The sequence below is a fragment of the Eschrichtius robustus genome, chromosome 13, assembly GCF_028021215.1.
Source record: "Eschrichtius robustus isolate mEscRob2 chromosome 13, mEscRob2.pri, whole genome shotgun sequence".
Lineage (NCBI taxonomy): Eukaryota > Metazoa > Chordata > Mammalia > Artiodactyla > Eschrichtiidae > Eschrichtius > Eschrichtius robustus.
Genome location: NC_090836.1, coordinates 1,611,939 through 1,627,153, shown reverse-complemented (window position 1 = coordinate 1,627,153; position 15,215 = coordinate 1,611,939). Strand labels below are relative to the sequence as shown.

Genomic DNA, 15,215 nt, shown 5'->3' with positions numbered 1-15,215 from the left:
CGCATGTATCAGTTTGCTTTCTGGCTGTTCTTCCTTCTGTTCTCTGAGGTCAGTGTGACCTTGAGTAGCGCGGGGGCATGGCTTTCTGGTTAGGGTCCTCTGCAGATGGAGGCTAGTTTGCTTCCATGGGAGTCCCTCCGCGGATTCTTTTTCCTTGTCTTTCCTTTGGACTTGCTGCCCCGTGAAGAGCAGAGACCAGGTTTTGTTTGCGGGATCGCTGGAAGGTGAGAATGCTGGTCCCCTTACGCTCTTCCCATTGGCTCGGGCTTCCAAAGTGCTCCAGGTTCTCTGCCTTTGCACCGTCATCAGATGGAGGTGTGATGGAGCACAGGAAAGAGGCGGGTTTATTTACGGCAGCGCCTGCTGGGTTGAGTTGAGGAGACGGCCACAGATGTCCCTGGTCCCTCACTGTCTCTGTGTTTCGGAGCAGATTTGACTCCTGTGGCCCGGGGCCCGTTCTGAGCATTGTCATCTCTCATGAACTGTGTGTGTAGCAGGACGCGGGAAGAGGAGGGCAGAGGGACCGAGAGGAGACTGTTGAAAATAGTGCAGTAATAGCCCAGCTAAGAGAAGGAGGCAGATGTACAGCTCACGGCTGACACGCTCAGGAGACCCTCTGGGGGCTTGGTCTGGGGAGAGGGCTTTTGCATCTCGGCTGGGATGTCCCCGGACTCTCGTGGGCCCAGCTTGGGTTGGGGGAAACGTCAGCTTCCCCATCTGCCCATTGGGAAAACCAGTTACTCATTCGTCTGTCGAGAGTATTAACCCCTGAAAAATGACTTTTTTGTTTCTGTGTTGTTTGTTGGATCTTAGGCTCTTGTATGCTTTGAAAATATGTCTTTCTGCATAGGGTGGTTATTTCCTGATCAGAAAATCCACCCACCCGGCAGCCTCTGAGTCAGGTCTTGATTGCTTTTTTAAAGTTCCTTCACAAGTTGGGATTCAGGGCTCTGGGAGGGCGAGGACCGTCTCCCGTTTCTCCTTATCCTGCTCTTCCCATCACGACTCCGCTTTAAATATAGACGCGTGCCGTCCACAGTGTGGCTACTGGCCACGTGAGGGTACTTAGATGTAAATCACCTGAAATGAAATATGAATACAATGCAAAGTGTAGTTCCTCAGTTGCGCTAGCTCCTGTCAAGTGCCTAAAGCCGACGCCTGGTGGGTACCACGTTGGACACCCCAGAATTATAGACCGTCTCCAACATCGCAGAAGTTCCTTAGGACAGCGCTGCTGTAGCCTGCCTGTGTCGGTCAAGGTTCAGACCTACAACAGACACTGCCGTGGCCGTTCTACGAGGATGAAGACTTCATACAGGAATTTAAAGGTTTACAAAGCGACGGGAAGGTTTGGGAGAGCAGGCAGGTAGGCGAGGCCCCAGGACTGATCCCAGGACCACACGGCGGGGCTGGATTGCTGAGAGGACTGGGCCTCGGGGGTCTTTAGGAAGTGGATCTGGATGTCACTGTGCTGGGGATCACGGCACCTTGTCCGAGGTCCGGGGACCAGGAGGCCATCGCCAGAGCCTTTCTGTCTCTACAGAGCGAGAGTAGTGGCACGGACACCGTCCCCACCGGACGTAGTTTCAGTTCAGGCCTGGACTTGGCTGACCTCACAGCCGCGTCATTCTGGCCGCGGGGAGGTTGGAAAGTGTGTCCAGCCTCTGCGGGACAGGAGCGCGCAGAGGAGGAGGGGGGACGGCTTCTGAGTTAGTGGGTCCGGCGGTCCGCCCGGGGCCGAGCGGGACCCCAGCCTTCCCCTGGGGGAGCACACCCGCTGCGACGGCCCGGGCCTCAGCCGTCGTCTGAGCCCAGAAGGCATCCTTCCTGTGTGAGCGCCCGACTATCTCAGCAACGCACTAGATGGAGAAGATTGATGGCCTCCTGCTCGCTGCTCATTTGGCCTTTCATGGGCAGAGAAAGCTCGCTTTCTGTTTCAGGTCGGCTGCTTCGCTCTTAAAGGGAACGGAGGCCCCTGGTCACTGCGGGCTTCTGCAAAGCCCTCAGGACGCACCCGGCCCGAGAGAAGGCACGTCCTTTGTGCTACACGATGGCTTCTCGTCTCCATAAATGAGCTGAGGTTGTGCTGTGTGTACAAAGCCTGGCCGCTGGGAGACACCCCTTCTGTGCACGGCTGAATGTGCTGAGGCCAAAGGGGGAGGTCGTGCTCACGAAGCCGGCCTGTAGCCCTGAACCCCTTACACACACACATGGCTAACTGGGGGTCCCTTTCTGGTGCCAGGCGGTTGGGCTTCTCTACTGAGGGATGATGTGGAAGGGAGATGGGGAGGGTCATGCTGGCCGCCGGGGTTGGAGGTCTGCCCGTTTACACTGTGGGGTCGCGAGGGGATTGGCGAAGGAATTCCCAAGCAGAGAGCAGGGGGAACCGCATGCTGAGTACATGCAAAGGTCCTGGGGCGGACAAGGGCTGAGCTTGTCTGAGTGAAACGGGGCCGGGACGGCAGGCGCGCTTGGACCAGGCTGAGAGAGAGGAAGCTCCGAGAAGCAGGCAGGGCCGCCCTGCGGGCTCACAGCCCATGGCAGAGTCTGGACTGTGAAGAGATTTGACTGGGAGGACGACAGGGCCTGATTCATAATCTGTATTTCTGAAAGGTCACTCTGGCTGCTGCGTGGAGATGGGATTGGGGACGGGCAGGAGAAGTGGGGGAAATGTCAGGGCTCCTGCAGCATCCTGGGCAAGACATGGGTGGTGGCCTGGACCAGGCCAGTGGCACCGGAGATAGACATCGTTTCTCACAGCCTCTTCCTCCGGAATGCTCCCCCGAGGTCACAGCAGAGAAGTCAGCAGGGAGCCTGGGAAAGCCCGGCCTCTCGGGCGCCGACGGACTGGTCCCCGCGCTTTCCCAGGTCACCCTCGTCGTGACATCATCGTCATCACGGGCCTTAGCAAGCAGATACTTTGCATCTTCTGGGATGTGGCCCTGGGGCAGGTGCATGGATGGACGCAGATGAAAGAAAGAAACTCGATTTCATCCCTGAGCAGCTCCGGGTCCCAGCACCACGCCTCCCTCGCAGGGGCGCCCGGGGAGCCCAAGTCCTGAGCTCATCTCCTGGCTTGGACCCTGGCAGAGCAGCCTGTGCTGAGGCCGACCGGCGCTTCGTCCTGGTCCCTTGGAGCAGCAGCCCGTGTGTGCGGGCTGGGGAGCTGCCCAGGGGAGCTGAGCCGTTTCACGAGTGGCAGTCACTTTCTCCCATACAAGGAAGGCGTCCGCGGTGGGCGCCCACCTGTGTGTGCCGCCTGGTCTGCTGAGCCGCCGCCCTGGGCTCGTGCAGAAAGGCAGGAGCCAGAGCAGACTTAGACGGTGGCATGTTTTCAGCTGGCAGCCAGGGGACCGAGCGTTGAATCAGCTTTATAATTTGAAAATTGGTCTCTTTGCATCGGGTGGTTATTTCCTGCTAACCGAAGCCGTCAGAGACACAGAGCTGCTTCCCTTCCTCGCTAGCTCTGCTCCGGATCCACCAGTGCGGGGCCTGAGATGGAGCTTTGCCATTCCTGGCATTCTTGGATCCCTGCGTCCTCTTGTCATGGGGGTCCTAGGGGTCCTGATACGGCCTCATGCCTGGGGGGGGCGTCGTCCCAGGGCGTGGGGGACAGTCACTTGTGACAGGAGAGGCTGAGCTGGGCCTTGAGGTACAGCCTTGATGGAGGCCAGCCCGAGGGGCCACACCTGTCTCTCGTGTGTGTGTGTGTGTGTGTGTGTGTGTGTGTGTGTGTCTGTGTTTACCGTGCCCTTCGTTATGTCACAGGCTGCAGCAGTGCTTGGGCTGCCAGGACCGAAATACTGAAGGTTGTTTTCTTGCCCTCTGGCTGGGGAGAGGTTGACATTCCACTTTTCCCCACGGGCTTATTCGTATGTGCTTCTCCAGATGGTCCTCTCCCGAGAGGTCCCACTGCTCTGGGAACGGTTCACAGTATAAATAAGGTCGTCACCCAAGGCTCGGGTGGCTCTGAAGTCAACCCCCCCAGACCAGGCTTTCCGAGCCGCGCTTGGCTCTGTGGAGCCCTGGTCTCGACGCCTCGGGGCCCCGGACGCACCCAGCCCCGGCCTTCGCGGGTGATGGAGTCCGCTCCTGCGTGCCGCTTCCCGCCTTCTTCTCAGACTTTGTCCAGGCGTTCCGGGAGCGCCGGGATGTGGCCGCCAGGGTCTGCGGGAGGGGGTGGCGTCGAGGCCTCGTGTCAGGAGAGAACCGCGGAGAACTGGACAGTCCGGCAGGGTGGAGCCGGGGCCGCTTTCACGGACGCGAGGGAAGAGGGCGGTCGGCCCAGGAGCTCCAGCGGAGGCTCTTAAGCATGGTCATGGCCAAACCGGGGGTCTAGGAAGGAAGGTGGTTTCCCACAGATCACAGACGGGCACACTGAGGGTCGCAGCCCTCGCCGGTGAAGCCGGTGAGACACGTGGTCCGTCCACGCCGGACCCGCTCGGTCCAGGGCAGCACGTCTGTCCACCCGCCTCCATCCCGGAGGCCCCGGGGCGGGTGGTGTGGTGGGCGCTGCCCCGTGAGGATCGCCTCGGACACGAAGGGTGTTCTTGGGGTCAGCAGTGCAGCCCCTTCACCCTCAGGCCATGAACCCCAGGAGGAGCTCGGCTCGTGGCCCCGTGTTGGTGTGCGCGTGTGCACGGGTGGAGCGCGTGTGAGCGCCGAGGAGGTCGGGCGGGCCGCTCGTGCTGCAGGCGCCTGGAGACATTGCGTCCTTTCCTTGGGGCTCCCGTAAGAAAGGCGAAGGCCCGGCCTCGCGGGGTCCCGCTTGCTTTAAGCTTCAGACACACACAGGGAGGACGGCGGCAGGTGTGTGACAGATGAGACCCCCGGTGGGAAGGGTTGGGTTCTCCGGCTCCCGACGTCCTAGATGGTGACGTGGCGCTGGTGTCGGGTCGGGGACAGGCCGTGAACTGAGGACCAGGCCCAGGAGCGGGGGTGGGGCTCCGGTGCCATGGGGACCACATGGCGACCGTGCAGGAGGCGGCTGTCAGGGGACAGGGAAGTGGCAGCAGCTGGTACCTAAGTGGACCTGAAGTGCTCATCTTGGGGTCCTGCGGGGTGGGAAACGCACACCTGTGATGCCGTCCCCCTCCCTCTCGTGCCCCCGGCAGACATCACGAATCTCTCACCTTTCTCTTGTGCTCAGAAAAGTCTCAGAATCCTTGAGGTACAGCGTTTCGGTGGTCACGTCGGTCAGTTGGCATAAAACTGGAAACTTACCGTGTGTCACTGGTGTGATGATGGAAGGGACATAGACTTTGGAATCTGGCAGGAATGACAGCCCAGGCAGGTGCGAGCAAGCGTGTTCATTCTCTTTTGGTTGCAAGGGACAGAAATCCAGTTCAAATTAGCTTAAGCGAAGTTACCTAAGGAATAAAACTGGAAAGCTCAGGGTGAGGCGGGCATCAGGTGTGGCTGGATGCAGGCGCCCAGGGGTTGTCGGAGTCTGTTTCTAGGATGGAGTGTGTCTGGCTTCTGAGGCTAAGCTGAGTCGTGTGCTCCTCTCTGCACTGGCCCCATCGTGGACAGGGCCGGCGGTGGGGGTGAGAGGGTCACACCGGGAGAAGAAGTTGCCTTGAAGGTCTAACCTAGAAGGACGAGCCCAGGATGTGCGCTGGGGGGAGGGGGCTGGGCGAGGCACCAAGTGTTCATCTGGACCCAGCGCGTGGCAGGGCGGAGAGGGAAGGGCCCCACGAGGCAGTGTGTCCTGGGCCAGCAGCTTCCCTGGAGGAGCCTTGTGTACACGAAGCAGAGAAGAGGGTCATCGTTGGGGGGGGCTTGCAGGTGACATTCGTGCCACTGGTTGGGCTCCAGCCACAGTCTCCCAGGCGACTGAAGTGGCCTCCAGATGCCAGGCTCTCTGCCCACAGTAATCACCCCACTCCCTGTGGCATCTCCTGATCCTGTGGCACCTGCCTAGCCGGCCAGTCTCAAGGTCACGTGTCTGAGGTGGGGCCCGGGCTGAGCTGATCCCTTGGTAAGCCTTGTAGGATTCTGGGGTGAGGTGCCCGCCGAGCAGACGGGGGAGAACCCACCAGGCACGCGCCGTGTCACAGGGACAGTCTTGGAGGCTTCTGTTGCCTTCAGACCAGAGCCGTGCAGATGCTTCTACGCTGGATTTCACTGGTTCCTACCCAGGTTTCCTTCTGGTCACCCCCACTACACACAGCGCCCTTTCCCAGATACCAAACGCTGCATAATGAGTCACCGAAGACAAGTGGCTTTCTGCAGCAGACATCGTGCTGTCTCCCAGTTTCTGAAGGTCAGGAGCTCAGGAAGGTCTCGCTGGGCTGTTCTGGCTTCGGGTGTGTCGTGGGGTTGCAGTCGGGTGGTGGCTGGAGCAGCTGGGGGCTGGCTGGGACGCCCAACCCCCAACCCCTCCTTGGCTGGCTGGGCTTCCTCACAGCATGGCGGCCCAGGGCTGGCGTTGTGAGCTGTCGACATAGCCTTGGGAGTAATCTCTGCTGTCACCTCCACTGAACTTTACCAGTCAAAACGGTCACAAGAGGCCAACCCTTTGTCAGGAGGAGGGCGCATAGATCCTATTTCTCAATGGGAGCATGTCAGAGGAGCTCCTGATTCAAAACCATCACAGCCCCCCGCCCTCCTATCCAACAACTCCCATCGCCACATGGGTTTGAGGTACCTGGATGGGACCCTGCTTGGGTCCAACCCCTTCATTTATCAGACTTACTTTTGTTTTTTGGAACTTAGGTGCAGAGATTTGAGTGAATTATATATACCTTTCAATTCATTGTACGTTTGTCAGCATTGATTCATGCAGTGGCTCTCATTCATTCATTCATTCTTCTTTTCTGTCCCCATACACCTGTTCTCATTTTCCGCCTCACCTTCCATAAACAACCATTCTATTCTACTTTATTTGTATGTGTTCTTACAAGTATGTATTTTCATTGACATGTGTTGCATCGCATATTTGTCTTTTTCGACATCCTCCTCCTCTCACTGTGTTTCTGAGGTCCATAAATGTTGTAATGCAATACATCTCGTCTCTTGTTCACCTAAAATGAGGGGTGTGATGTATCCAAGGTCACACAGCTGACCTAGACTGAACTAGGACCAGAGCAGATTCCCAGCATCACACACTGATGTTTCCATGTGCCACCTCCCTGGCTCCTGCAGTGGTTTGAAATAGGACATTTTTTTTTTTTTAATAGATCTCTATTGGAGTAAAATTGCTTCACGATACTGTTGTTAGTTTCTGTTGCACAGCAAAGTGATTCAGCCATATGCATACACATGTCCCCATATCCCCTCCCTCTTGAGCCTCCCTCCCATCCTCCCTATCCCGCCCCTCTAGGTGGTCGCAGAGCACCGAGCCGATCTCCCTGTGCTACGCTGCTGCTTCCCACCAGCCAACTATTTTACATTCGGTAGTGTATATATGTCCATGCCACTCTCTCACTTCGTTCCAGCTTCCCCCTCCCACCCCATGTCCTCACGTCCATTCTCTATGTCTACCTCTTTATTCCTGCCCTGCAACTAGGTTCATCAGTACCTTTTTTTTAAGATTCCATATATATGTGTTAGCATACAGTGTTTGTTTTTCTCATTCTGACTTACTTCACTCTGTATGACAGACTCTAGGTCCATCCACCCCGCTACAAATCATTTCGTTTCTTTTTATGGCTGAGTAATATTCCACTGTATATATGTGCCACATCTTCTTTATCCATTCATCTGTCGATGGACACTTAGGTTGCTTCCACGTCCTGGCTATTGTAAACAGTGCTGCAATGAACATTGTGGTACAGGGCTCTTTTTGAATTATGGTTGAAATGAGACTTCAAAAAAAAAAAATTGTGAGTCTGGGATCCAGAGCACATCACGAGCTCTCCTGTTTTCCTCCCAGTGACCGCTGTCCCGTGTTCTCTCCTGCAGGTCCCAGCTATGGGAGCCCGCGCCCGGCTCACGCCAACATGAACGCCAACGCGGCCGCGGGGCTGGCACCTGAGCACATCCCCACACCGGGGGCCGCCCTGTCCTGGCAGGCGGCCATTGACGCGGCCCGGCAGGCCAAGCTGATGGGCAGCGCTGGCAACGCCACCATCTCCACGGTCAGCTCCACGCAGCGGAAGCGGCAGCAGTACGGGAAGCCCAAGAAACAGGGCAGCACGATGGCCACCCGCCCGCCCCGTGCCCTGCTCTGCCTGACCCTCAAGAACCCCATCCGGAGGGCGTGCATCAGCATTGTCGAGTGGAAATATCCTTTTTGCTCGGGGCCAGCAGATCTGTCACCAGGGCGCTGTCTGAATGCAGAGTTCTAGGCCCTACCCAGCCTCGAGTCAGAGTCTTTGGGGATGGGGCCCAGGAATCTGCGTGTATAACCAGCTCCCTGGGGGTTGTTTTTTTATATGATAAGCAGCATTTGAGAAAACAAGCCTAAGGGGTAGGGAAGTATCCCCTCTCCGGGCTGAGCTTGCCCAGGACCCACTGATGTGTGGGGTTGACAGCGTTGCACCCCAGAGCCCCCCTCCTCCTCCCGAGCTGTGGGGCTGGCGCAGATGCGGGACCTCCTGCTTGAGGGTGCAGGACCCGGGAGAGGCGAGAGGGTCAGCGCTCGGGCCGTGGCTCAGTGTTTCTCAGCCTTGGGGCACATCAGCGTCACCTGGGGGGTTGGGACAAAGCACAGGTGTCTGAGCTCCGCCCAGGCCTGGCTAAACTCTCCAGGTGCAGCTGAAGTGGAGAGCGCTGGCCTGAGGGTGTAACGCAGACCCCCTGTCTGCGTGGAACCCAGTGAGCAGGGCCTGCAGAGGAAGTGGCTTGGAAGGGCTAGGCTCTCAGGATGCAATTGCCGGCCCCTTCCCGCCCGGGAATAGTGGGGAGGGGGAGATGGAAAGGCTCACAGCCATCAGTGGGTGCGCCCCTGACTTCCCCGTGATGACACAGTGCCCATAGGTCACACGGGCAGGACTAGGACCTGGGACTTAGTGCCGGGTGTTTTTCTAGTAAGAATCCATTTGGGCAGGGCCGCCGCGTCTCCGGGGTTCAGGATGGAGGGCTGGGTTTCAGTTATGACTTTCCATGGAAAGGTTTAGAGGTCTTGGGAATGGATGAAAGGTGAAAGGAGATGTTAGTTCTGTCGGTGCCTGAGTCCTGAAGTCCAAGGGCACTTGAGAGGAGGCGCCCAAGCCCAGTACTGCTGCAGAGCTAGGCAGGGCTCCCGAGGCCGAGGTGTCCGCTTCCCGGGTGACCGGGTGAGAGGCTGGGCTTGGGCGGCCCCGCTGGGCTGCTGTCACAGACGCTCAGTCAGGGCTCAGGGGCCAGGGGGCAGGGGGCCTGGGGGAGCTGAGCTCGCCCACACCACGCCGCTGGCAACCGGCGGAGCTGGGATTCAGATCCAGGTGCCCCGAATCCAAACCCACGGTCCAGGCGGCCTGCTCCCCGTGAGCCCAGAGTGCAGAAGAGAACGCACTGGAGGATGTTTAGAGGATGCCACCCGGCCCGGCTGGGACACAGGGGGACCCGACCTGGGCCTGAACACCCAGCCCACAGTGGGCTCCTCCACGTTGCAGAGTTTCTTTCGTCCCCGAGTGGTTTCTTCGCACCTTCTCTTCCCCAGCAGTAGCCCCGAAATTTACCGTAAGGTGATGGATGGAGAGCCTGAAATTGGGGGAGAGCAACGGAGCCGGAGACACCCTGGGCTTAGCCGTCACCGACCTGGGAGGGTGACAAGCTGACTTTGACCACAGGGGCCAGATGATGGGAACGAAGCTGCCAGCCTGGGGCTGAGTGTCGCTTCTCCGAGCAGGTGGGGACAGGGTGAGAGGGAGGAGGCCGTGTGGGAGGAGGTCTAAAGGAACCAGCTTCCTAAAAACGCTCAGGGTGACTTCTGAGTGGATCAGCATAGAATGTTCCTGACGGACTCAGACTCCGGAGCCAGGCTCTCTGGTCTGACCCCATCCTACCCCAAGCCATGTGACTCTGGGCAAGTTGACATCTCAGCTTCCCTGTGTAGAAGCGGGGTGATAAGTGTCCGCCCCTCCGGAGTTCGGGTAGTGTGGTCAGAGCAGGGCCGGCACGGGGCGAGCGCTCGGTCAGTGTCAGCTCCGGGCCTTCCTCCCGGCCAGCATCCCGTCTTCACCACGCGTCCTCGGCCAGCTCAAGGGGCAGCACGGCCTGTTGGAAAAGATGAGTCAGAAGCTCTGGTTCGGACCAGGCTCTGCCGTTGGCCAGCTCGGGTCTGGGAGAGGTGGTTTTATTTTCTGTGTCTGTCCAGCTGGGGGGCTGGGCGGTGCACTGCAGGCCATCTTCTTGACATCAAGGCACACGCAGACAACGACAGTGTCTGTGGGGCATGCTGGGTGAGTGGACCCCCAGCTCTGCCCTTGGGGCCGAGGGGACCTGTAGCCGGGAGGCCCTGTAGCCGGGAGGCCCCGGACTAGAGAATCACCGCTTCCTTCCAGGCCCCGAGCTGCCCTGATGACACAGGTCTGGGGCCATCTGTGGCAGAGGAGTGGACAGTGGACGCGGTGGGCACAGGTCTGGGTTCTGGTCCTGGCTGGTCAGTGCCTGATGTGGGTCTCGGGAACGTTTCTCAGGCTTTCTGGGCCTCAGGAATTTGGACCAGACCATCTCCAAGGTCTCTTCCTGCTTCAGGATTCGTTAGCTTTGTGAGTGCAGGTTTCCCTGGAGATGGAGGTGGTCCCTTTCTCCAGGAATGGCCATCCTCCTTCTCTTCCTCCTCCTATGAGGCTCCACAGACTAGGTTGGAAACTTGGCCGTGTTGGGAGGTGGGGAGATGGGGCTGGAAGAGCATGAACCGGGCCCTTCTTCTGAAGCCCCCTTCTCTGGCCTTCAATTGAGGGTGCAGGGTGGAAGGGCTATTATCACAGTTGCTCATTTTTCTCTCGAGAATGTGTCTGCCCTGATATTTTGGTGCAGAAAATCCGGGCACAAGGACCTCCCTGATTGCTGGGTGGGGGGCGAACCTTGGCTTATCCCCTCCAGCGCCCGGCACAACCCGCGGGCAAGTCAAGAGGCCCTGGGACACCGGCCACCTCACCGCAGGCAGGGCCTCCGCAGACTGAAGGGGCTCTGGGCCCCTGCACGGAGCTGCCGTCCCCTGCGTGCACGGCACACGGTGCTGTGCTCCTGGCCGTCCGGAGCCCCTGGCCACCTTCAGGCTCTTCGCAAGCAGAGAATAAGGAGGAAGAAAAAAGAGACTCCAAATTTAAAGTTAAAAGATTGATCCTATCTCCAAATTTCCTTGAAACGTCTTCAAGTCAGGTCTCTGCCTTGAATCCCAGGGGGTCCGCCTCTCCCCCGCCACGCTCAGTCGGGCCCCGGTGCGGGCTGCTGGGGGTGGCGAGCCCTGGCTGGAGCAGGCCGCAATCTTTCAAAGCAACCCTGAGCACACATGAGGGAAAATGAAGTCCAGGGCAAATCTAAATAAATAAAAGAAGGGAAAAAAGTTTTAGAAACCTGTGTTTACTCTGGCACGCGCCTGGCCTCCACTGCTTTTGACATATTAGGGAAAATTTTGGCGGGGCCCATTAGAAGCACTTAACAAGGCATATGTTTCTTTTCAGAATACAAGGGGCTTGGAATGTATTGTTTAAACAAGATTCGACGAATCTTTGATTCAGTTTTGAAACATCTATCTGTGTATGTTTGTCTCACTGGTGCTTACGTGGCATTAACTTCCTTAACTCCCTTCCCAGGCCATTTGAAATCATTATTTTACTGACCATTTTTGCCAACTGTGTGGCCTTAGCGATCTATATTCCCTTTCCAGAGGACGACTCCAACGCCACCAACTCCAACCTGGTAAGTGCACTGTTGCGTCTGCGTTTCCGAATCGGCGGAGAACTGAGCTTGGATCACGTGGATTCAAGCTGGAACGTGTTTGATGGTACAAAAGCCAGCCGAGCTTGGATCCCGAGGGCTCTAGCTCTTTATTCAAATGGGCACCTGTCTTATCTCGGCCTGTTTTGAGAGATACTGTTGCAGTCAGGTGGTTGTGAGCAGGGCGCACGTGAGTGTGAGTTCTGGGCGGCGGCCTGGGGGTGCTCAGCACACCTGCAGCCTTGAAGGGCAGGTGTTTGCGGGAGCGAGTGTGCCTTCTGGATCCTCCATCGTGTTTGTTTCCAGGGCCTTCGTTCCGCTGGTGAGGTTCGCTCAGGTGATCTGTAGGATCGGTGCACGAGAAGTAATTTCTAGGAAGCTTTTAGGAAAGTTTGCTTTTGCAGCCAAGATGTACTATTTAGTTAAAAAGGTTTTCTGTTCTTGGGAAAGGCGGCTTTCCATCTGGTTGGTTGGGAGGCCGGTGCTGGCAGTTTGGGGTTAGAATGTGTCCATGGAAAAAGTGTGGAGGGTGTTTACTTTGGGCTGAGCGTGAAGTCATCACAAAGGCCTTTGCGCCGTCTGGGCATGGGAGGAGAGCCTTGGAATGCAGCTGGCAGAGCCGGACGCCCCGGGATGCCTCAGCTGCAGGCTTGGGGGGAAGTCCTGCCCCTCTCCTCTCCCCTGCCAGGACACCAAAGCTTCTCACGTGACCCCCAAAAAGCTCATCTTCCGCCGTCGTTGGTTGCTTCCTCTGGTGACACGGGACTGTCTGGTGATAGTTTCTGGAAGAAGCAGGAGGGAACCGGGCCTCCTTCTGCTGTTGCTGGCTTCTTGTGATGTCACGGGAGAGTCAGTTCTTCTGCTTTTTAGCCTTTGACATGTCTTTTTGGCCCCGTCAGGCAGTCCATCCGATGTCCGTTTAGACTCCACGGCCGTTGCCCGGTTGTCACGCTGAGCCTGGGCTGCACGTGGGGTCAGGCTCCGGAGCCGGCCCTCAAGCCTAGTGATGACACGGCAACCAGAGCACCGGCCCAATCCACGCGGCCTGCTTAGGCATGACCTTGTCTCTTAACAGGCAGGACATCTTTGCTGTGTCAAAAGAAATACAAGAGGGGTGTCCCAAAGGGCCCCTAGGAAAGCAGGAGCCTCTTCCAGTGGTGCTACCTCTGCCCCGAGTGTCACCTCCCCCCTCCCACCCGTCCTCCCCAGAGCCCTGCGGCTGCGCACTTAGAAAACGAATCCGGGGCGTTTGGCAGCCGGTGGTTGCTCTGGGTCAGCTCTGGGCCGAGGCACCGAGGAGGGGGCTGTCATTAGCCCCGGAGACGGCCCCTCACCCCGAGTCCGGGAGGATGAGCAGGGCCGCCGGGGGCTGTACAGGTGGGCGCGCTGGGTGACCGAGGGCCGCTGGTCCCACCCCTCCGGGCTGGAGAGCAGGGTGTCCCCGGACGCCCTCCGGGCTGGAGGGGAGGGGCCGTGGTTTTTGAAACACTCCACAGAGTGACGGATGAGCTCTGAAACTAGGCGGGGGTGATGGTTGCACAACTGTGGACTTTTACTAAAGATCGCAGGTCATACGCTCACAACGGGCAGATTTCCTGGTGTGTAAATTGTACCAGTAAAGCTGCTTTGAATAAAGAGTACAGTACTGGCAGCACCAGCCCAGGCCCGTCCAGGCTGCCCCGCCGGTCGCTCCTCCGTCCTCCCCGATGAGGGCAAGGCCACACGGTGGAGAGAGGGCAGTGGGGGGCAGTCAGGACTTGGGGGACCTCATACTAGGAATTCGGGGTGCACAGGAGAGCATGGGGGCTTGAAGGGGGTTCCAGTTGCTAAGGCAGCTGCTGCCTCTCTCAAGCCACGGGTTGGGCGGTAACAGTAAATTAAGGAAGCGTGCTCAGAAGATGCAGGGTTTCCTCCACCCTAAACACACACAGACACACACACACATACCTACACATACACAGACACAGAGACACACATACATGTACACAGACACACACACACATATACACAGACACAGAGACACACATACATGTACACAGACACACACAGGCACGCACATACACACAGACACATATATGTACACACACACAGAGACACATACATATACACAGACACAGAAACACACATGTATGTACACAGACACACACACGACACACACACACATATACACAGACACAGAGACACACATACATGTACACAGACACACAGGCACGCACATGCACACAGACACAGAGACACAGATATATGTACACAGGCACACATATACACAGACACAGAAACACACACGTATGTACACAGACACACACATAGACACAGACAGGCACACAAAAACATATACAGACACACCCACAGATACACACACAGATGCACTTGCCTCATTCTGCCAGCTCTGTCCCTGAACTTCCTTTGGTGGGTGCATGTGTACATGCAAGTGTAATATTTTAACTTTAATCTTTCTGAGGAAAGGTCTGCATTGCCTCTGCTGGGTCCTTTCTGCCCTCTCCTCGGCACCTTGCTCCCCTTCCCTGGGCTTGTGGCTTCGTCCTGGGGCCTCTCTAGGGCCACTGTGTTATGGGGCCGAGGGGACAGACTGCCCTTGGCATGGTGCATCCAATGGCCATGCCCCTTCCTTCTAGGAGGGCCTTGGACTTGGGTCATGCAGGCAGCATGTACCCCAGCACGCGAGGTCCCCAGGTACAGGCCTCCCTGGTGGCTCCTGGAGCTGTGGGTTTGGGGACACCCTGAAGATCTCAGGGTCCTTCTCGAGGGTGCCCCCGGTCTCACTGGTTCTTGTTTCCTCAGTGACACTCCTGTGTCTCATCTTGGGATCTTTGGAACAGCCCCACCCAGAAGACTCCTCTGGGGTCTTCCAGACTTGACTGTGCCCTGACCTTCGCCCCTGGACCTCAGGAGCCAGAGTCCAACTCCCGTTCTGTGCATGCCACGAAGTCACAGCTTCCCTGGGGCACAGCGGGCCACCAACTGGACGGCCAAAGGTGTTAGAAAACCCCTCACCACAAACAACCAAGCAAAACCCACGTTGGCCGATGGGTCAGGATCAACCAATACGAGCGTCGTGATCTGGACCCGCCCCTTCTTCCTTCTCATGGCGGCGTTTTCTGTGGTCAGAGGCCCCTTTGCAAAACTTTCACCAAAACTGTGGCTTTGGGACACAGCTATTATTTAGTCTCCTGCTGCCTCTCTTCCCATTTCCCCTGTGTCTTCTAGCTTCTTGTCCTGCATCTACGGGAACTTTTTAGCAGGGTTCTGTCCTGCCAGTCTCATTTTCTGCTCTCTCCCTCGGTGAGTTCAGTTACTCCTGCAGCTTTTCATTCACTTTCTACGTAAATCGTTCCTAGACTTACGGCTCCAGCTCCAAGCTGTTTCCAAAGGCTTGGATCACC

At 57.5% G+C, this 15,215-nt stretch overlaps 2 protein-coding genes across 2 annotated transcripts in view; both read left to right on the top strand.

The window, feature by feature from the left end:
• LOC137775182 (voltage-dependent L-type calcium channel subunit alpha-1C-like) overlaps nucleotides 1–8,291 on the top strand; it is a 50,004-nt gene extending 41,713 nt beyond the window's left edge. The window contains exon 2 of the mRNA XM_068560848.1: nucleotides 7,906–8,291. Within this exon, the coding sequence (XP_068416949.1) occupies nucleotides 7,906–8,291 (386 nt within the window). The remainder of the gene's footprint in view (nucleotides 1–7,905) is intronic.
• A 3,402-nt stretch (nucleotides 8,292–11,693) lies between these two features.
• Nucleotides 11,694–15,215, top strand: part of CACNA1C (calcium voltage-gated channel subunit alpha1 C) — a 447,611-nt gene continuing 444,089 nt past the window's right edge. Inside the window, 1 exon segment of the mRNA XM_068562083.1 lies at nucleotides 11,694–11,793. The gene's annotated coding sequence lies outside the window, so the exon portion shown is untranslated.